At 38.6% G+C, this 23,180-nt stretch overlaps 1 protein-coding gene and 1 long non-coding RNA gene across 9 annotated transcripts in view; one reads left to right on the forward strand and one right to left on the reverse strand.

Annotated features, from left to right (window-relative positions):
- Nucleotides 1-1,177: 1,177 nt before the first annotated feature.
- On the reverse strand, nucleotides 1,178-18,448 carry LOC129060437 (uncharacterized). 2 transcript variants are annotated; one of them, XR_010140895.1, is made up of 5 exons: nucleotides 17,385-18,448; nucleotides 13,427-13,579; nucleotides 3,499-12,806; nucleotides 1,707-1,792; nucleotides 1,178-1,603 (listed from the first exon to the last, which is right to left on the reverse strand). It is a non-coding gene; the product is annotated as an uncharacterized LOC129060437 (long non-coding RNA). The 2 variants fall into 2 exon arrangements; XR_010140894.1 differs by having other exon boundaries at nucleotides 1,707-12,806.
- Nucleotides 18,449-18,714: 266 nt separating this feature from the next.
- MAGI2 (membrane associated guanylate kinase, WW and PDZ domain containing 2) overlaps nucleotides 18,715-23,180 on the forward strand; it is a 1,490,397-nt gene continuing 1,485,931 nt past the window's right edge. For all 7 annotated transcript variants that reach the window (XM_054559585.2, XM_054559586.2, XM_063726096.1 and 4 more), the window contains exon 1: nucleotides 18,715-19,369. In XM_054559585.2, the coding sequence (XP_054415560.1) occupies nucleotides 19,069-19,369 (301 nt within the window). In that variant the 5' untranslated portion in view covers nucleotides 18,715-19,068. The remainder of the gene's footprint in view (nucleotides 19,370-23,180) is intronic.

The following is a 23,180-nucleotide window of genomic DNA, read 5'->3' on the forward strand; positions in this document are numbered from 1 at the left end:
TGCTTGACTATAGTGAAAAGGAATCCTAATCTGTTGCCTTCTTCTGTCTTCTAGGATGATACTTTATTTCTGGATCATTCAGATTGTCTTGTCTTTAAATTTTTCCCCCCGAAACAGTATTTGAGAATCTTATATACCTCCCAAGCATTGCTTATAAGTACTGTCCTTGCCTACAGTTGATGTCACATTGCAAGTTTCCATGTAACATTATTCCCAATCCTTCTTTATTCATATTGTTTTACAAGGAATCACATTTTCTGTGTGTTTGATGGATATCAGTACACAGAGGGTAGTAAAATCTAAGGAAGCAATGTCCCTAGCTACCACTAAAATTAAACTATGTTTCAGGAAATGGATGGCTGTTTGAATTTGTGATTGGCAAAATCCCTAAGTCTCTATAATAGGGATGGGTAGTGGGTCAAAAATGCAGCCTTGTTCAGCCTTCTTCCTCCCAAGTGCTGCTCACATTTGAGGGGCAATACATGCAAAGGCCTCCAATTATTTGTCGGTCCAGCCAGTTCCCATGGAAACAGCTTCCAGACTTTGAGAAGTTGTTTTCCTTCAAGTATTGTTTTGACTTAGTAACTTTTCATCTTCCTTCATTTCAATGAGAGGATGTGATGGGGTGGCTTACGTAATGTTTAAAGTGACCATTTTTGTTATCAAGGCAGGCAGCATCTGCATTGACTTTGTACAAAAATGTCACTTTAGGACTTAAATTACTAATATGTGAAATGGTTATATTACTCTCCCTCCCAAATTAAAGATCACTGGCTATTAATTGTTCTCTATATTCAGAGTGGCTGACAGCTAGAGCAGAAGTCCAAGAGTGAGAAAGAAGCTCATTGTTTGGCTCCACAAAGAAATATCTCTTCAACAGGGTATCTTACCATCAGATAAAATAGATGAATCAGAATTCACACACACACACACACACACACACATACACACTCCAACCACCAGTGATGACAAGTTTAAAATAAATACATCCTTAAATCATGTTTAATGGGATATATTAGTACCTATTCCCTAAGGAAGTAGACTTAGAATGGGGAGATTTAAAGGAGGAGTTAGAGATAAGTAGCATTGAGTGCCCAGAAAGTCATGGTCCCCTTCAGGCTCCTTGAGTACATGTGTGTGCATACATAGGCACACATGACATACATCATCACACTCACACTGAGAAAATAACAGGATTCATCTCCTTTATTCATAAAATTTGAAAGTTAAAATGTATTTAACAGTTTGATAACTAAAAGATCATAAAAGATCAGCCTCAAAATAACAATGAAATAACTGATTTTTTTTCTGAGATTTGATTGTGTTAAGTGTCTGTGGGTCCCTCAGATTAATCCTTTAAGATGGATACTTTTACCAATTTAATGGATATTGTATGAATTTTGATGCATTTAAGCATATGACATAGAAGTCTGTTTCTGCAGATTAACCTTATAATAGCAATGCTTTCATAGCAGGAAGTGTGAAGGTAGGGAGTCTAGGCCCCTTCTATCTTTTTGCTCCATCATCTTTATAGGAAAGCTTTTATCTTCTTGCTTGTCAAATAGCAGCAAGATGGCTTCTCTTTCATCAGCTGTGCTGTAGGCTGGAGAAAGAGAAAGAGACAAAGGGTTGTCTATATTAGAAAAGCAAAAACATTCTGAGAAACCCCTAATGGGTCCATACCTAGTCTCATTGCCTACACTTACATTACATGGCCATGCCTGGTGCCAGGGAGTCCGAGAAGGTGAATATTTTATCTGGCATAAAATTTGAGCAGAAAGGAGCTCTGTCACTAAGGAGGAAGTAGAGAATAGCTTTAGGGTAGGAAATTATTACTGGCTAAAGATTCATTGGTCTCAGAATGCTGTGTAATCACAACCAGTATTTCTAGGCAATTTTCAGGATAAAGTTGACTGTGGATACCTATTCAATTTTGCGGTTTTGGAGGGTTTTCTTTTTTTATGGATAGCCATTGTAACAAACATTTTTATATACTGTATTCTTCGCATCATATGAGTGAGAAGGAGGTCATTCTAGGCCATTAATAACTTTTGTGTACTAGAATATTCTTTTTTACATGCTTCATTTAAATGGTGGCTTTAGAGTCCATGTTATGACCAATACTAATCTCTTTGGGGCGACACTTAAATTCTAAGTTGCAGCACCTATACCCAAAATCTAAGAATTTCTTAATTATCTCTATCAGTTTCAAATGACTCGTTTTTTTAACGCCCACATACTGATAATAGAACACTAAATCTTTAAACTAACTGAGGAACATTCATACAAGAAGCTGTTGTTTTTTGTATAGCTCTACTAGCCTTAACATCTAAAATTCAGTATTTGATAGAAGACTTTTAAGATCTTAAAATTGTTACCTCTTAAATATTTTACTTATAAAAATATTTATTAATTATATTCTATATTCCACTAAAATGCAAATCTTAGGTTCTCTACATTTCTCAGAATCAGTCTTTCATATTGATAATTAAGATGGAGAGATTTTTCAAGGACACTTAGGTTATTGAAAATAGGAAGAAAAGGAGCAGGAAAAGAGAAGAGAAAGTGAAAATAGGGTATCTGTTCTAATGTTCTTTTTAAGTGATACTCAGATGTGAACACAGTACAATTTCCTGAATGCAAATATAATAATAATTCATTTGTAATGTAACTTGGTATTACAGATTTACATCCAATTTCAAATGCTGTGTGAATTCAATTAGAATTAATTTTATCTCATCTTATACATATTATTGAGTACATTTTTCAAATATAATTTTGATCCTGTTGATTTGAGATGATTTGTGTTTTATAAACATTTGCATGCAAGTATGATATATGACAGGGTATCAAATATGTCACGTGATACATGAGGTTTAGATAAAATAAGATATTCTCTAATTATAAAACAAAACATGTAGAATATTGCATATAAAGTCCTTACCTTATTTGCTTACAGCTAAAGCATTGAGGAAAAAAGCATTCACAGAAATTCAATCAAGAAAATAACGAAATAGACATTTAAAACAAAGAAACCCTGCAAAAGAAAATGTGCTCCATATGATACACACGTGTACAGATAAATGTATATTTTAGTTATGTGATATATAGGGATATAAATACATGATGGTATTCTAAAGAACAGAATTAGCAACATTAAATCACTAAGTAACTGTTTTCTCTCAAAATGTCCCTTAAAATCTGCTCTGTAGGGTGATACTCCTTCCCCTAGATAAAATCTTGGTCAGTTCTCCATAGTTATATTAAGTAATAAAATCTTCCTAGTACTTTAGTCATTTAAACTATTCCAGTTTTGAAACTGATAGGTACAGCCAGAGCAGAATAAAAACTCCAACTTTCACTCAAAATTAAGGCTTCTGCAGTTGCCTAATCTGCCATGCTACAGCAGCCTGGCCTACAGCATGAAAGTAGGGCCTAGACAGATACTTTCCTATTTTCCCAATTTATCATTCTTCCCCTCCTCAATTGTTAACTTACACAGTTTATGATGACACCAGGATTCAAGACGGCGAAGGGAAGACACGTAGGGGCACAAGAAAGCGCGTTTGTCCTGGTGCTTTGTGAGCTGCCGTTGTTGCTGCCTGGGTCTGGCAGGGGTCAACGCTGATACTCGATCTTCTTTCCTTTGCAGAGTGTTTCAGTTCCTTCAGGGTTCTTCAGACCATCCATTCCTCTCCCCATTTTGCTAAGGATCCCTTCCTTGCCTGCACTTCACTGAACATAATATGGGTCTCAGCAGTCTATCTCTCCATAGACTCTATCTGTCGGGATTCTACCCTCTTTTAGGGGCCCTTTGAGAAAAAGTCAATTTAAGTTGACTCCACGCCAGCTTTCAATCACATTTGTGTGCTCCACACCTTCTCTATGTATCTTTGGTTCATGTTCAATTTTAATTTACTCCTCAAAATGAAGCCGTCTATGCTGTTGTCACAAGTGCTATTCTTCAGATGTAGACAGATGTGTTTTAATTAATAAAATCAAAATTAAAAGTATCACTATTAATAGTTTTTTAATCTTGTAATCATGGAAACAAAACATTAAAAACTATCATGTGTGGTGGACTCACTTATTGATGTTAAAGACATTGGGGATCATCAAAATAGGTGAATAACTTCCTTTAACAGATGAAAAGCAAAGAATCAATTTAGTAAAAGTTGTTACTGGCCACAGGCAGACCAAAGCCTTTTATGATGCACTCAGAAGAGGTTGGGATCTGGAGTCAAACCTAACAAGGTTTCAACCTTATCTCTACTATGTATTAGTTATAAGAAGTTGGTCAAGTTGAACAAATTATGTAATCTCAGCTTCTTCTATGAAATGGGGATAATAATATCTATGACAATTTTGTTTTGATGATCAAATAAAATGTAACATATATGGCATCTGTTGCACAGAAACTTCTAAATAATTGTTATTTGCATTGTCCAATACTGGTCAAATTATTTTTATAATAACTGTGGCCTCTTCCAATATTATTTTTACTTCTGAAATTAAAAATAACATATATATGAACATATACACATACATGCATAAATATATTTTTTCAAGTTATTAAATTACTACTATGCAATAGTTACCAAGTGTATATGTGATGCATTATTAAAATGAGAATCTTTGTTTTGTTACGCTATCAAAAACAGACTTTAAACTATGCCTTTTTTTTTTTTTAGATAAAGCAAATAAACCAGTAAAAACAGGCTAGTACTTCTATTGAATTTATATATTTGGGGTTAGCAAACTAAGTAGAGAAGCTCTGGCTTTTCATGAAATAGGGCGAGGTGGACCATTACAGAAAAGTCTGCCACATCCAATGCCTTGCTGGGAGGAAACTCTAAGAATTCAGACACGTAGTCACAAAGATTTTTATGTTGCAAATCCTGTTTATTTAAATATTTACAACTCCTCATTATCTTTGAACAAGTTATCCATGCTTGTAGCCAAGCAATAGTTAAGCTATTGCTAAACAGAGTCCCCAGAATTGCATCTGTAGCTACTGTATTCATCCAAAGGGAGGATACTAGTATTGTTCCCACATATATAGTATCACTATTTCCTTCATTGTTTATAACCCCCATTTTATATATATATTTTATATGCATATACATATGCATTATATATGCATATATATTTTTTATATATGCATTTATTTCAAAATTCTCTCTGTAATGAATGCTTTGATTTTTCCATGTGGGATGAGCGTTTGTCATCTGATTGTTCTACTCTAACACAAATCCAAAACAGCACAGCAAAGATCTATAAAATAGCTAGATCACAGCTCTAGATAATCTCTCTCTTTAATATCTAGAATTCTAAGATATGTTATCTTTAACTATTAATGGGATCTATTTAAGATTGCTCTTTTCAAGATCAGTATTATTACTATCTATGTCCACTGTATATAGACAATGGATATTTTTCCTTCGAAAACATGAAAAGGGAATTGTGGCTTATTGAAAGTATTAGTATGAACTCATGAATTTAATATGTTTAAATGTACTTAATATATTACATATACATACATTCAAATATTTCTTTTTACATTTCTTAGCTCTGTCTACTGAAAGAGACTAGAAACAATGGCCAACTAATAGCAATATACAAGTCAAATACCCAGATCTTGGTTTCTAAATATAATTTGTCACTAGAAAGAACCAAGGCTCCTTGAAGGAAAGGCAGATTTCAGAGCTGGGGAAGACAAATAACAAAATAATATGGAACATCTGGTACATTAGAAAACATGGAAGTACTTAAAGAATGAGAGGGACGGCTGGGTGTGGCAGCTCACGCCTGTAATCCCAGCACTTTGGGAGGCCCAGGTGACGGATCATTTGAGGTCAGGAGATCAAGACCAGCCTGACCAACATGGTGAAACCCTGTCTCTACTAAAAATACAAAAAAAATTAGCCAGACATGGTTGCACATGCCTGTAGTCCCAGTTCCTTGGGAGGCTGAGGGAGAATTGCTTGAACCTGGGAGACAAAGGTTGCAGTGAGCTAAGATTGTGCCATTGCACTCCAGCCTGGGAGACAGAGCAAGACTCAGTCTCTAAATAAATAAATAAATAAATAAATAAATAAATAAATAAAACGAATCAAAGGGACATGTTGAAAGAGCAAGGTAACCAGCTTTAAGGAACCCTGCTGGCCAAATTTTGGAAAATTTGAGCATCAGAATAAAGAATGTTAGCAGTAAAGTCTAATCTATTAAATTAATTAAGAATCTAGGACTCTGTACTGATATAAACTTTAAAAATAAAGAGATAATGGGACTGATATTAAAGGCTCACATATCATGCCCGGTAATACCAATGACTTTAAGGAAGACCTGCATAGTAGAAGCCTCTCCAAAGAAATTATATAAACTTGAATGACTGGCAAAAGCAAGAAGAAAAATAGTGAAGACTGAAAGACAAAACTCTCTTTAATTCTTTTCTTCTCCTGTTCCCTTGTTTCTCTTGGCTCAATTTACTATGACAGTAACTATGGTATTTCACTTATACAATGTTGTAGAATTAGAAACTGCCAGAAAAATGTTTCTAAGGGAACTTCCTGAATGTTTTCACTTTACATGTATTATCGCAGTGGGTTTGTCACTGAAAACAGACCAATGAAAAAATCTCCTTGAAAGCAAATCATTGTCCCTTCTTGCCAACTCTTGCTACATCTCTGACCATTTTTCCTCTCAGTTCCTCATCCAGCTAATCTATTTCTCCCAGGGACTTAAGAATTGGAGAAGCTCTCAGGTTCCATGTTAAGAACTCAAGTTCTGGTAAATGTCATGCAATGAATGTCTCAAACATAATTCTACTTCTATAACTTAAAAAGAAATAATGAATTCAACAAATTAGTAACTGGCTTTCAATGCCAACATATTTAAAAATAGGCTGAAAATATACCATAAGGTATGCTATATGAAAAGCTGAGTTTAAAATTGTATGTCAAAAATTACTTGATCTTTACACAATATTTCCATGAGTTCGGTTTGCATTAAATATGAATGATCATATTTAATATTTTATTGTTTTACATTAAATAATGGTAATATTCTAATGGCTATTGGATTTTAACTAGAACAAATATATCATGGAAACTTCTGAAAATAAATTCTATCTTGTGTTAAATCATAATAACAAAAAGATATTATAATCCCTTATTTAAAAATGATTTGTGAGTAACTACTACTAATACTACATACTACATAGTAATAGCACTCTGTAGTACTTCTAATATGTTGGAACATATGTGCCCAGAGATGAATTAATAATGTCTCTCTCCTAAAGAACCTCACCAGTGATAAAAGCAGACATGTAAATCAGTAATTGCAAAGCAATGTGTCAAATGCACAAGACAATGGCAGCTTAAAAACTGAACAATTCAATGAGTGGTAGGCAGGAGACAGTGAGAAGCGGCCTCCTAAAGGAGAGGATGCTTGAAGGGGAGTTTCAAAGATGAGTTCGTTATCAGGAAAGAAAGAATGCATGAGAAGAATATTAAACAATGAAAACAGCATACGCAAAGTCACAAATGCATGGATTAGCACAATATATGGTGGGAATGGGTTAGGGAAGTTTTAAATTTTAAGTAGGAACCAAACTGTGGAAGCCCTTATGAACTAACATAAGAAGTAGTATAATTGAAGGCATAAAAGAATCAAAGTGAAAATTACCTACTCTCTGGCAAGCCAACTTCCCACTTCAGGACATAGAGTAGGTAATTTTCACTTTCATTCTTGTATGCATGAAAAGAATTTTCATTTCTCCTGGGCCTGAAAAGTCTTTCCCCCAGATTTTTGTACAACTAGATACCGTTCATTATTCAAGTCCTGGCCTAAAACACTTCCTAAGAGAAGCTCTCCCTTACCATCCAGCTAAAGTAGTGCCACACTATCATATCCACCTGTTAACTTTCCATTTCCTTTGTTTGTAAAGCTTTCAATATAGAAACATACAATAAATACCAATTTTACAACTTCATGTAGCATACACAAACATCTCCTTGATTCTTGCAAATTAGACTGAGAAAATCGTGGAAATTGCTAAGCAACGTTTGGTGTAGTGCAGACTCTAGGGATTTGCTGGCTGGCAACATTCCCTTCATCCTGTAATGAACATATTTTGTTCAGTAGTAGCCATATGAGTATGACTAAAGCAAAGAGACCCATTCAGAGATATTTGCATTTTCTTAACACAGAAAGAAAACTTTGGTGCAAAATTATCAGATAGTATGATAAAACATAGTGAAACATTTTGGGAAGGGTGGAAAAGATGTTTCTAGCCCACTAAATCATACCTCATATGCAAATCTTTCTGCTTTTCAAGAGAGACCTACATTTGTCTCCAGAGAAGAGGACTGGGAAATAAATTTCCATTAGTCCTAGGAAATGTAAACTTATTTTATTTAGCTTTTCCTAATGAAGTGTAAGCTTCATGGAATTTTCATATATAAACCATTATCCTTTAAAATATGTGGGGGCTTATAAATGTAATATATCTGTTGTTCTTTTGGTCTGTAAAATATTTCAATAAATTATTGAACTCTTGAAGCCACGAAATCAAACAAACTAAATATATGATGTCTTTTACTTCTTCAATTTTCATTTTAAAATCCCCAAACACCTATTGATAACAAATGAAGGAAACATTTCCTTATTTCCTTATCATCCCTACCAAAATATTGCTGACAATAGAAAAAAATTAATTATGGCCTATAGTAGGAAGCATAGTCATTAACAGTATGTCTCGGAAATTTTAAAATTTTATTAAAATGCCTAATCTCTACACTATAAAATATATGCAAACAATAAACTAGATTAGTATATGCAAACAATTTAAGATTGAGACTAGATAGGATTAATTTATAGAACATATATGGCTATTAATTGATCAATATCTTAATGAAAATTAACTGTGCACAAAAATATTCATAATTGTCCTTAAAGAACATGAACTAGGCCGGGCATGGTGGTTCATGTCTGTAATCCCAGCACTTTGGGAGGCCGAGGCAGGTGGATTATCTGAGGTCAGGAGTTCAAGACCAGCCTGACCAACATGGTGAAACCCCATCTCTACTAAAAACAACAACAACAAAAATGGAAAAAAATTAGCTGAGCATGGTGGTGGGCACCTGTAATCCCAGCTACTCAGGAGGCTGAGGCAGGAGAATCATTTGAACCTAGGAGGCAGAAGTTGCAGTGAGCTGGGATTGTGCCGCTGCACTCCAGCCTGGGTGCGACAGAGTGAGACTCCATCTCAAAGAAAAAAAAAAAAAAAGAATATGAGCTAAATTTTATCACATATTTATGTAAAATTTTGAATTGTATCATATGTATTTATTCACAGCATACTTTTATTTACCAAAGTACATCGTACATTATACAAATTTTGATTACATTATACATTTATAATATTGAAATTGTGCGAGTAGTCTTCAATATCTGACAACTTTGGGGTCAGTGAATTATTTAAGAAAAAACTCGGAAGAGTTTTGAAAAAGGAGCAGGTATGATTCTACAAATTCAATAAGAGGCACCAGTGGGAGAAGTCAATTGGATGAGCGCATGAAATATTAGGAGTGCTCGTGAGGGGGAAGTAACATGTCTATTGTGTGCAGTGCTGGGCAGGCTGCATATGGAGAATGTGTTAAAAGAGCATTTGCAAACTTAAGCATTACTTGAAGATATTAAACAGAATGATGGAAGCCTGGTCTTTGATTATTTATTGCTGACATATGCATTGCAGTGATGGCATTAATGCCTAATGATTAAGCTAACATGAATTGACAACGAACAAGTCATGCTTTATAAATAAAAAATGCATGTTGTTTGATTTGACTCATTCTTTGTGAACCTATGCTAGCTTCATATTCTTTCTCTCGATGTCCTATTTTTTTTGGTTTACAGTTTGTGAGGTTCACCTTTTTCCTCTTTAGAAAATGGTGATAGCTTTGCTTTTCAACTGACTCCCCTAATGTCCACTTTTCTTCAGAGATTACAGACAATGGTTTTCCAAACCTCCTTATTCTTTTATTGCCTTAGGATCTAATTGCAAGCAGTTGAAAGATTAAAATCGTCTAAAGCAATTAAATTATTTCTAATTATCCCATGACCTGTTGTAAACTACAATTTTCTCTTAAAGAAACTTACCCTCCATTTTTCTTTTAAAATTACTCCCCGTGACAGAGAAAGTAGGAGACAACTGTCTCAAAAATCTGCTTGCTCCTCTTGATCTATTAAAATACCATTAAAAATTTGGGGTTTACTTTGCTGGTGTCAGTTGATTTTGTGCTTACTATAATGGATCCATTATAATAGATCCAGATATTCACTGATATCTACATGTACTTTTTTTTCCTACTACTGTAGTTTCTCTTATTCATTCAACCTCAGTGAGGAATACAAACATGAGTCATGCTCTCAAAGAAGCCTAGAAGTGAGGCTGAGATATGTCAACAGTGTTGTAATGCAAGCCAGGAAGAAACGTGAAAAAAGGTTCCGGTAGCATGTACTAAGAGTTCAGTAGATAAGGTTACTTTAGGTGATTATGTATAAATTTAAAAAAAGCTTTCTATAAGGGCTTTATTTAAGCTGGACTTCCAAAGAATCCCCTATCCAAGAAATGGTTGGGCCTTAATAGGTCTATAAATTACATGAAATTATATGTAATATTTGGAAAATATGTGTACGCAATATACAATGTATATATTGTGGTAGAGAGAAAAGGGCAGAATAAGACCACTAGTATTCATCATATTCTGAAAGACATCCACAGAGAGTAGTGTTTGGAGAGTTTTGCAACACTATTAAAATAGTATGATTAGAATTACATTCTCATTGCTTCCAAATGTTCACCAGCATTTTTGCTTCTCAACAATCTAAGCAAGCACGATGAACTTTTCATTGAATTTCTTGAAACATGCTTTTCCAGAGACTAGAAAACACATCTGATTTTTCCTTACTATTTTGCAATATAATATGTTCATTTCCTTCCCCAAATCTTTTCTTGCCCTACAAGTTCACTGATAAAAATTAAGCCCATAATATTATTCCTTTGTTTCCTTTCACTTTCTGGGAATTGAAACTTTTGTCATTTTAAATCAACAATAAAATTACTTTAAAAATAAGAGGCAGAATTAGAATATGGGCACTAGATATCATATTAAAATAACAGAATACTCAACTTTTTTTTAATTGTATGGGGATTGATGGGAAACTGAATTCATATACTGAAAAGAGCTACAGAGAATAAAAAGAACAAATTAATATGTGCATTTAGAAAGCAGAAGGAATAGTAATATAAAAAAGGAGTTAAAAACATAAAAGTGAGATAAGTAGTGTTTCACAGAGTTTTCTATAAGGGTAAGTGCATGAAAAATGGCAAGATAGTTTTAAAAGATTTACAATTCACAAAGTAGAAAGTGACAGAAATTGAACTATTCACTTAAATTTAAAAAGAGGGGGGGGGATAGATTCAGCTACTTGATGGCATGAAATCAAAGTACTTGAATTTTTGAAGTGTATTTAAAAATCTACTAAGGAATGCCTACAATTACAAAAGGTATGAGATTGTCTTTTTGAGTTTAGTAGAATATAAACTGCTGATAAAAGACTGACAGGCACCAAATAAGTACAGTGCAAAACAACAACAACAACAAAAAAGAAAGATAAATTCAGGTAATGATATTCAAGCAGTATGACTGCATAAGATTGCATAAGAAAGAATACATTTCCAAATCCAACACAATATCTTCCTGTTGTATTATATGCATATATTGAATACAATAACAAAAGTATCAAGGGTTCTTATTAAAGCACCCATTATCATTTATGTAAAATATTGCAAGACTTTAAAGTCACAGAACAAAACATATTTTTTCACATTATCTTTTTTGAGATGATCAAATTTCTTCACACTTTGTGAACTGCATAGTTAAGATGGAGCAATGATTTGAACTATTTGCAAATGCAGTTCCTTCTCCACTGTTTATATACTGTTTGGGCCATGAATCTATGCAAAGAGGTGTTTTACAAGAACGAAAGTCACATCATTCAGGACTTTCTAGCATAAAACGATCTAATATGCTTAGATTTAAGTGGTCAGATTTTGCCTCTTCCTCCCTTTCCTCTCCATGTTCCCAGATCATTTCCAGAGAGATAAGTAACTAATTGACAGTGTTGTTTGAGAGTAAATTCCTGAGTTATATAGAAGTTGGACCAATTATTCCCTCATAAAACTAAAACAAATTCTACAATAGTTACATGAAATGCAGAAGCACAATCAATGAACATTAATTCTTGACTGAAATGAAACAGCCCTGGTGCTTTCATGCAAACTTAACTGCTATAAACCTAAAAGATGCCATCACCAAAAGATGTGAAGTCTTGAGGTAAAGATTAGCACTATAAATGTCATTTGATAAGATATCAGATGAAATATGCATTTCTGTACATGTGTTTTGAAGAGTCTAAGCCCCTAAAACTTCTCCCCACTAACCCCAAGATGCCTGAATTTCTCAACATTAAGTTTTCACATTGTAATACAGTTTTCTTTCCTGGTCTTTCCTCTTCTCTCTGCCTAGTAAAGGGTGTTATAAAATCGCAGTTCAATGTTTTTTTCTCTTCTTGTATTTTCCACTCTGCTGGTTATGGCCAATGAGTCAAGGTTCAAAGTGTCCCCATATATATCTCTGCAGCTCAAACTCTCCAGAACTTGGGCTTGTATTTCCAGTTACTGGACTTAAGCTGGGCACACCCACAGTGTCCCTGGACTGGGCCAGGAATGCTGGAAACCACTGCATAAACATGAAAAATCATTCCGTAATTTAGGCAAAGTTTGGAGAGAGAGTCACATTTTATAATAGTACAATTATGAACCTACAAAGGAGTAGAATCCCAGACTGGGCCAGAAATGCTGGAAACCACTGGATAAACATGAAAAATCATTCCATAATTTAGGCAAAGTTTGGAGAGAGAGTCACATTTTATAATAGTACAAATATGAACCTACAAAAGAGTAGAATCTAAAATCCACATGAATCTTTAGATGAAAACTAGAGACGAAATAAAATTGCTCTTGGTGGGGTTAGGTGAGTATGTCATTGTTAGAGACAGTGATAGAGAAGTCTAAGAAACTCCGTACTGTGCTAAATAAATCCACCTTTTAAGTGTGGATTCATATTTTTGTGGGCTTTTGTTTTTTATTTTACATTCAAGGGGTATAACTGCAGATTGGGTTTTTTATTTTTGGCTTTTGTTTTTTATTATTGGCTTTTGTTTTTTATTTTACATTCAAGGGGTATAACTGCAGATTGGGTTAACATTTTTGTGTGAATATTGAAACAGTTGTGAAAGGAAGTTTATTAATAGGAATGGCCACAGACAAACTATGAAATAGATTGAGTTTGTGTCTCACCATGTCATCACCATCTCTCAACTCTGCACAGACCCAGTGCTGTCCCCGGCTCTTGAAGACACTGGTTTCTTAACCTCAGCTTCATGGATAAATACATTTTGTCTTTTCTTCATTGATATGTGCTCTCCTGCATTCTGTTATTGTAAGACATTACTATGAGTGTAAAGAGATAATCGTTTAATACTGTCAGTAAGAATTCATATATATATTCTTTTTTTTTTTTTGAGATGGAGTCTCCCTCTGTCACCAGGCTGGAGTGCAGTGGTGTGATCTCGGCTCACTGCAACCTCTGCCTCCCGGGTTCAAGCAATTCTCCTGCCTTAGCCAAGAATTCATATTAAAGCAGTGGTCATTTAATGAAATTTTGGACACCCTCACTTTAGGCACATCTGCTATCAGGCAAAATTCTACCCAGCTTTTACACTGTGTCAGACAATGTGCCAGACACTAAGAATGCAAATAAAACATAGAACCTGGAAAGTTGTGTTTCTTCAAAGGATACATGGAGACACAAATAAAAGCTGTGTTGGTAACAGAAATAAGAGTCATAAAATGCTTCCAAGAAAGAAAGTGGGCCCAGAGGTATTTCTTTGAGAGTGAGCGGGTGTAGACCAGGCAGGGAAAGAGTTGTATTTCAGGCAAACACAAACCATGAAATGGCCTAGTGAGTGAAGGAAAGTAAGCCGTTCAACTCTGGAAGAAGTAAAGGGTTGAAAGGAGAAGTGAAGACACAGGCCTGACCCTTAGGTAGGACCCCTGGCTCAGCTGTTCCAGTCCCCAGACATGGTGGGAGATTGGCTCAAGTCACTGTACCTTACTGCCCTTATCTGAACATCATTACATTTCAATGTTGAAATTGCTGTTTTTAATTATATTCCAAGGGACCTAGAATAGATGACATAAAGGGGCCTCCTTTCACTTGTGTTAATCTTGGAGAACCCACATTAGCTTTGTTGCCCTGGGTTCCAATCTCAGAAGTACATGGAGAAATATGGCTGAACAGTTAAAAAGGATGGAAAGGAGGATCCAAGCAAGATAAGGAGTTTGGACTTTGCTGTGTATTTCATGGGCGGCACTGAGGGGTTTTAAACACAGAAAAAAAGGAGAGGTTTCAGAAAGGTCTCTCTGGCATCACAGTAGAGATTTTTGAGGTAAAAGACAGGGAGAAAGAAAAACAAACACAATAATCGTGGAGTAGTGATACTGACAGACTGAACTAAGAAACAGTGTGGATAAGAAACTTTATGCTCTACAGTACTGTAGTCAGCAGAATAATGGTCCCTCTAAAAAAGGTACCACAACTCTATCTCTTATTAGTAGTGTGATTTGGGGCAATTTAAAAGCCCTGATCCTCAGTTTCCTCATCTGTGAAAGAAAAAAAAAAGAATAGCAATGTCTTAAGTCAGGATCCCCAGGATCAAACCCTGAGATGAAGATTGTCTGCAAGTGATTTATTATAGAAATGCTACCAGGAAAAACTCCTCAGGCACCACAGTAAGCAAGATAGTGAAGAAGGTGGTTTTAGGCAAAATCTTATCATCAATATAATTCTACAGGGGAGCCTCAGGGTGTAAATTACACCTCAGGTTTTCTTGCTACTAGAGGCAAGACGGCTGGTCTTTTGTACTCTATAGGAAAGTCCTTGGCAAAGGGTATCCTGGGAAAGAAGTAAACTTGCAGGTGGTTCTGTCTGGCTCTCTATGCCAGTAGACAAAGTGAGTCTAGTAGTGTTTGGGCATTCCTCCAAAGAGAGTCTTGGGGCAGGCTGTGAGAAGCAAAAGAACACAGAAGCTAGAGGAAGGATACTCGGATTCAACCAAAGGGATCCTAGGAGATCTGGGTGGAGACCATGTCTGTCACAAGCATCTATCTCATAGATAGATTCAGTTCTAAGAACTGAATGCATTCATATCTTTCTTTCTTTGGCTTTTAGGATTCCTAAACTATTTTTCTTCTGGAATAGCATGCAATATTTAGCATTCTGCTCTACACTCAGAGTGCTCAGTGATAAAATAATTTTTTCTTGACATAGCATCAAATCCAAAAAGGGTAAAGGCAGTGGAGAAATAAAGCGAATATGAGGAATACCATAATACAAAGAAAAAAATAGTCTGATCCCAATTTCTGACTCCAAGGATAGTGCTTTCCTCAGGGTTCCACTTTTATCAGTTAAGATCCAGTCAAAGGGTGTTGACTATTAGGACAGGAAAAAAGCCCACTAAAGAATACAGTAATCATGGTTATTGGGAACAGCCACTATCTCTCAGGCTCTAGGGGAGTACCCAAGGAGGGAATAACTGAGAACTTCCCCCTACCCACCCTCCACCCTACTAAGCCTGAGAGTAGGCGCTCATTGGAAATAATATGGCTGTGGTCCACTTAATGATCCAGAAATTTAAGGTGTCACACACTGGGCTGCTGAGGAAACCATCAGCTGTGTTTTCAGTAAAACTTGCTAGGAAGCCATTCCACTGACATGCCAGTGGTACTCCATAGAAAGACACATACTAGGGAACTGGCCAAATTTACTGAAGATTATGTAACATGGCCTTCTTGCACACCACTGGTCAGAAAGTCACTCACTGGCCACCATACCATAGGAGCAAGCAGGAAAGCACTGGAACCAAGAAAAGGAGCCCCTTTCTTTCTGCAGTGTTCCCCTAGCACCTTCTATTGACAAAGCTAAACATTGTGCCAACTGACCATAAAGACGTTTACAGATTTCAGCTCTAATGTCACAATTTAGGGCAAAGAAGGGTAGCTGTGAAGTTGAAGAGCACTAAGTTAACTGGCACTGACCTCAGTGACACTCCTGGGATTTGGGGGATGGGAGGAGCATGCTGTTATGCCCAAATCCTGCTCCATTTGTTTACTTTTTTCCTAATTGTCTCTGAAAGAAAGAGCAGGCCCAATCTTTTGGGACACTATGTACTGAGAGCTGGTATGACACATGGTAAGTGCACAGAGAGTTCAATTCAGAAACTGAGACAAAGTCTAGAGCTGAACCACTTGGGTCTGAATGTTAGCTTCACCATTAACTAGATTTGTAGCCTTGCAAAAGTTCATCCTTGTATACCTCAGTTTCCTTACCTGTAAAAGGAGATAACAGTACCTATTTTATCAAAATGTCAGAAGAAATGAAGTATTATGTGTAAAGCCTATAGAACAACATCTTGCATGTAGTTAGAACCTAATAAATATTAGTATATTCCATGAATGGTAGCTTGTCATTCGGTTTTACAATAGGTTCTCATGATGAGTTTCCATTTAGAACTATGCCTCATAATGCTAACACTCAACTTCTCTGGGTGAGATTAGGCTTTGCTATCAAGTCTTGCCTACTCCTGGCCATTGCCTGCAGCTCTGGCTTCAGATCCTGGCACTGCCCCTGGCTCACTGAATAAGCTTCAACTAGTGCAGACAACTTACAGAGGATCTGTTTTCTCAAGTGAAAAAAAGACACAAGGTTAAACAAATCATCTTTCTTTAAGATCTCTTCCAGTTCTGACTACATTTGATCCCCCTCATCCCCAAGTAGTAAGTTATACCTAAGAGGGAAAGAGGAGGGAATTATCATTTTGAACTCCTACTCACCTGTGCCAGGAGAGCACTGCTGTGACTGATTTCCCTGATTTCATCCTCACCACAGTCCTAACAGATATTGTTAAAGTCCATTTAACAAGTAAGAAAGCTGAGGCTCAGGAAGGTCAAGCAGTTTACTCAAGATCATATTCTCAGTAAGCCGCAGAGTCTGGATTGAAACCTGGTCTTTCTGTTTGGGTCGACTCAACATTTTTAACCGTATTGTTTGCCTCCTACATCACCTTCATCTCAGACATTAAGAATCCTACCTATTCAATGCTTTTCATCCTCTGCTTTAAAGAGATAAGTGGGTGTACAACTTTTTTTTTTGTCTGAAACATATCATTTAAAAGTTAAGCAAATGAAATTCATTTACCAGTTACAGGAATTTTTTTCTTAAATCACGGTTAATATCTCACAGGAAATTAGCTCTCCAGTGGAAATCAGCAGCCTCCCTGCATCCTTTTGCCCCTGTCCTCCCCTCTCTTGGATGCAAACCCGGCGAAAAGAAGGGAACACTGCTTGGGGTCAGCGAGCTGAGTTCCAGCTCCAACTGTACCATTTTCACCCTCGGGAGTCTTCTCCCCTTTCTCTGTGAGCAAAGAAGTGTTCGGCCAGATCGTCTTAAGGATTCTTCCCCAGGTACAAGCCGGACTCTGGCGGCTTTCCTGGGCAAGGGAGTGTCTCCGCCTTCTCTCTGCCGCAGGTCCCTGGTTAAATTGTCAATTTCTCTGCGGAGGCTGCTCACTGCATCCGCTCCCTGCACCCCTAGCCCTGTAGACCCCTTCTCTTTCCCCTACTTGGGAAAAGTGAAGCCCCTTATCCTTGGATAGCCTTTCACCAGACAACCGCAGCCCTCCGCTAAATTTCCCTACTGGTGGGACGCGCGGGCGGGGGCCTGCCCCGCGGAATGCGAGGCTGCTTCCCTTCTGCGCAATCAGGGTACGCAGCCTCCAGTTCTCTAACTTTCTTCTTCTCTAAGAGGGAATTTCGAGAACTTTGAGACAAATAAGTGACTGTATAGATGAAGACATGAAACCTCTCTACACAGTGAACTCCCCCAAGCCACAAGGCTCCCAGGGCTCCCAGGCCTTCTCCCGCAATGCCCCGCCAGGTCCCCCGCCCCAACTCCTTCTCACGGCAGGATCCCGCGCCAGGAGGCTCGCAGAGCCCGAGATGTGGCACCAGGCACCAGGCGCGCCACAAGTCCAGGTCCCGCTATTTCTGCTCTATCAGAGCCCATGTCGGAGGAAGTCAGCGCGTCCTCCTCGCACAGCAGCCTGGCGCGCGGCTCGGCCGCACAGAGGCTGAAGAAAGGTCCGCACTGGTCTCGAGGCCCTTCCTGCCGGCCTCCCCACGCCGGGCCTCGGCTCCCCTCCTTCCCGGCTCCCGCCTCCTCCCGTAGGCTGCCAGGCGGACCCAGCCTGCCTCTCTCTCTGCCTTCACTACCGGGTCAAGCTGCGGAGGGAGGGAGGCAGCGGCGAAGCCCTCCGTGGCTCCCCACCCGGCGCGCGCGCCCCTCCTCCCCTGCCTCCTCCCCTCTGCCAGTACAGTACAACTAGTACACACACACACACACACGCACACGCACCCTGCCACTGCAGCTGCCATGGATATCAGCTAACAACACACACCCAGGCGCGCGCACGCGTTCCCACTCGCACCACGCAGGAGTGGCCCCCGGCATCCCTACCCTCCTTCCCCACCCCCACCGCACCCGCTCACCAGCTCGGCTACTGCTCGCTCCGGCTGCCGCCGCCGCCGCCGCCGACGCCACCACCACTGCTTCCTCTGCTGCGGGGCCACAGCCTTGAGTGTCATTCAAGGGACAGCACAACCTCACCCAAGCTCTCCTACCTCTGCCCAGCCGTCCCTCTCATCCTCCCCCTTCCTCGTCCACACTCCATCCAAAGAAGAGGGAAAGCACCGAATAGAGGGGGGCGAAGGCAAAGTCTGCTGTTCTTCCCCCTGGGCCCCCTTGCTCCTCCATCCTCATTCTCTCACCACCAGCCCCCCTAACCCCAAGGAGCCCAGGAACTGAGGCGACTCACCCCACTGCCATGTCCAAAAGCTTGAAAAAGAAAAGCCACTGGACTAGCAAAGTCCATGAGAGTGTCATTGGCAGGAACCCGGAGGGCCAGCTGGGCTTTGAACTGAAGGGGGGCGCCGAGAATGGACAGTTCCCCTACCTGGGGGAGGTGAAGCCCGGCAAGGTGGCCTATGAGAGCGGCAGCAAGTTGGTGTCGGAGGAGCTGCTGCTGGAGGTGAACGAGACCCCCGTGGCGGGGCTCACCATCAGGGACGTGCTGGCCGTGATCAAACACTGCAAGGACCCCCTCCGGCTCAAGTGCGTCAAGCAAGGTGAGCGCAGCGGCTTGCTCAGTGTTTTGCCGGGCGGTGGGACCGCTCGGGGCGCTGGGCAATGAAAGGGTGGGCGCGCATGTTGAAGGGGGTGTGTTGCGCGATGATGGGGTGGGGGCCAGAGGGCACCCGCAGTGCAAGTGAGTTTCGCCGGGGATTCGACTTGGGGTCTAAAGGGAGGGGAGGGGCAGGTTGCGGTGTGGCGTGCAACTTTGTTTGCTCAGTTAGACCCTCCCCTTTGGAAGGTGCTCGGCCTGGTCTGACCTCCTCAGAGCTCCTGGGGCAAATTGAATGTGCGTCAGTGGCATCACCCGAAGCGGATGAAGAGCTTTTGGGGAAGGAAGGAAGGAAGGAAGGAAAGAAAGAAAGAATGGGAGGAAGGAAGGGAAAGACGGAAGGAGCAACTTTAGGGTGCAGCGGCATCACCAGCGGGTCTGGGAAGAGAAGGTGGTGGGGTGAGCGGAGAACTGCGTCCAGCGTTTCTGGGGCTGGGCTGGGGGCGCCTGGGTCCCCAGCTATCCCTTAGGGATCCGTGAGCCACTGCTGGCGAAGAAAAGAAAGGACAAATTGCTTTGGGCGCTTTGACGGGTCTTCTGTAACTTTTCCCCTTCTTCACTCCGTGTCCCCCTCCCCCGCCCACGGTCGTGTCATGTGGGCATCGCGCATCACGTGCGCACTGACTAACCCCTGCGCTCACCCCTAGCCAGCCCGGGGGAGGAGGCTCCGGAAGAAGGCGCGGTGCTAGGAGCGCAGTCTAGTGCTGGGCGGGGGTCGGAGGAGATGAATGGTTGTCGGCACGGACTTTACTCAGGGGTTGCCCTCATTGAATGGAAGTCCTCTGTAGTTGGGCTCTCATCTGGCTCCGATTTGGGGGGCGTGTTTTGGGGGAGGAGCTGGATGAAACCCTGGCCGGTTCCAGCCCAGGCTCCCTCAGCTCCAACCTGACTTAAATGAACCTCAATTGGAGGCTGTGATGTAGATTTGGGGAGATTGGAATCATCCAGAACTCCCTGTCTTTGCTTGAAAGAATATTATGGTGCAGAAGGAGACAACAGTGAGATAAAAGTTTGAATAGAGGACAACTTTAAGTAGAATAAAGTAGTAGCTTTTTTTCTTCTCTTTTTTCTTTTTTAGCTCACTGCACAATTCGTGTGCAGTGTGTATGGATATTTGCGTCACAGGCATATTAGCATAAGGGTTTGTTGTTGTCGTCGGTGTTACACTGTTTTTCCTGACTCAAAGGTGGTATTGAGCATGTCATTACCGCATTTTGCCACTTAATCATGATCAACTACTAAGATATGCTTTTACGGAGATGTACCGCACTGTTAAATTATTCTCTAAAAAACTTGTTTTAAAATAAACAAGAGAAAAAGAAGTATTGGGCAAAGTTTCTTAAATGTAAATTGCCATACAAGAAAATGTTTTCCTTGGGGATTCTTGAGTATTAAGAGGTAATAAATTGAGATAGGTTATTATAAGTCAACATAGCTCCATACTATTTAACACTGAAGGGATATGAGTTTGGTAGGAAGGAAAATAGAGTAACTTGATAGTTTTGAAGATAAGATACCTAAGGTTCAAATACAGAGATTCATGTTAACATGTTCGATGTCAAAATACCACCTTATAGGAATAGACATAAATGTAAAGATCTTTGGGTACGAAAAGTCTACTACACAACTAATGACCATGGTTTTGTTGGCCAAACGCTTGATATTTGTCATGGAAAGTGGCTGCAGAAGTTAAGCGTTGTTAAATTGGACTTAATGGAGTTCCACAAAGGGATGCCCTATTATAGTTTGCAATGATCACCACATCTTAAATGTTGTGTTCAATTCTGAGCACTCCTTGTTGAGGCGGACGTTGGCAAACTGTCACACTAGCAAAGAGTAAGTTCAAGAGAGAAATAAAGGAAGATTATTGCATATTATAGATATATTCTATGAAGCGCCGTGGAAAGACTTAACTTGGAGAAGTGAGAGAATGAAAGCTATCCTTAAATAGCGAAAAGCTATCAGGTAAGAAAAGGAATTCTGACTATCCTGTGATAGCCCACAGGATAAAATGGTGATAAATCTATGAGAAATTTGAAAGGATGAAGCAGCTTTACTTTCATTAAATCATAAGCTTTCTAACAGAGTTTTCCAAAAATTCGTGAGCACCCTGTTGGCTGAAGTTCCCATCATTGTGGGTGTCCATGAAGAGGCTGAAATGACCATATGCCATGGATTCCTACATAAGATGAGGACCTGGATTAGAATATTATTTGAATCTTGCCATAATTTGATCTAATGTGGTTGGAGATCACTCTTGTATTGAATTTTATGTGGAAGATTATTGCTTTTAGAACTCAGAATATATGCTTCTAAAGTGATATATTGAGGGGAAAATCTCTTTTCATTCTATATTAACCCTCAGTTTCGTGCTTCACTGGTTCATTGATGATAAATTTGTATAATGATAGCCACAGAGCCCCACAGTTGATTCATCTCCTGAATCACTGTTGACCAAAAACAAAACAAAACAAAATGTTTCTTTTACCTTTTGTGGAATAAGTAAATCTCTTGTATATTCTTTTATATATGATTCATGTTGCTATTCTAATAATTCTTTTCCTCGTCAAATCATAGATTAATTTTATTTATGATTATAAAAAATGAAATGTTTCAGAACCTTTACTATAGTGCCTGTGTGTCTTAGGTTTCAATACAGATGTCATTTACTGAAAAATCATTTAGAAACTCTTGGCCCAGTAGTTATATTTCTAGAGATGCAAAAGCTAGCATAGCTGAAAAACTTAAACATGGTTTGGTTAGCAGTTGCATTTTTAAAACATTAATGAGACTGATTTTTGAATATTCATTCAGACATTGGGTATTATATAGAAACTACAAGAATTATCATAGTTTAAGGAAGATTTTATCAAGAAAAGGTAAGATTTGAATAATAAGAATATTGTTAATAAGTGCACCAGGTAAAATTGCATTATTTACTTAATTTTTATTTACTTGTTTGCCTAATTTTACATTACAGTTATCATAATTTTAATCTGTCATAATTTTAAAGGGAGGTGAGCTGTTGGGATTTTAAGACATTATATATATATATCTCTCATAGTGTTTCTACACTGTTTAAATACCTGCAAAACAATTTTTAAAGCTGTTTAATGAAATTCAATGAATTATCTTTTTAACTTAAGCTTTCTGCTTTTAATCCACACAATAATAAACCACATATTAAAATATGGCTTATTGTCACACCCCATTATTTTTTATAAACTATGGCATTTTATTTATAATAATAAACTTTCCTCACCAAAGTATGTAATTCTAAATTAGTAATTCTATGATCTCATTAATGCATCAGACCCAGTTGAAGAAAGGTTTTTGAGTGATGTTGAGATCTATATGGAAGTGCCAAAGGTCTTCTTTCCTTTTTCTTTTCCCTTTTTTAAGGTTTGCCACTAAAGTTCACAGCAGCCAGTTACACAGGCCCTGTGTCCTACATTCCTTGCACTATGGCTGCTAATGCATCTAATACTGCATAGAGACCTACATAACCTGGACTTATTTTCCCATTTAGGATCTCACAATGGGAAATAAAAGGCAAAAAAAAAAAAAAAAATTCTAATTCTTCCCATGTGGAAGATGGGCCAAATAAATCCTTTGAAATTCAGTTTTAGAGAAGATCTACATTGCTCTCCCTCCTACTGCTCCTTTCAAAGATACCTTCAAAGGAAAGTAGATCCACATTTATTAAGAGTCATACTTTCTTCTTGACTGACTTCAGGCTAGAATAATAGATCTCT

The sequence above is a fragment of the Pongo abelii genome, chromosome 6 (assembly GCF_028885655.2).
Source record: "Pongo abelii isolate AG06213 chromosome 6, NHGRI_mPonAbe1-v2.0_pri, whole genome shotgun sequence".
NCBI classification, from domain to species: domain Eukaryota; kingdom Metazoa; phylum Chordata; class Mammalia; order Primates; family Hominidae; genus Pongo; species Pongo abelii.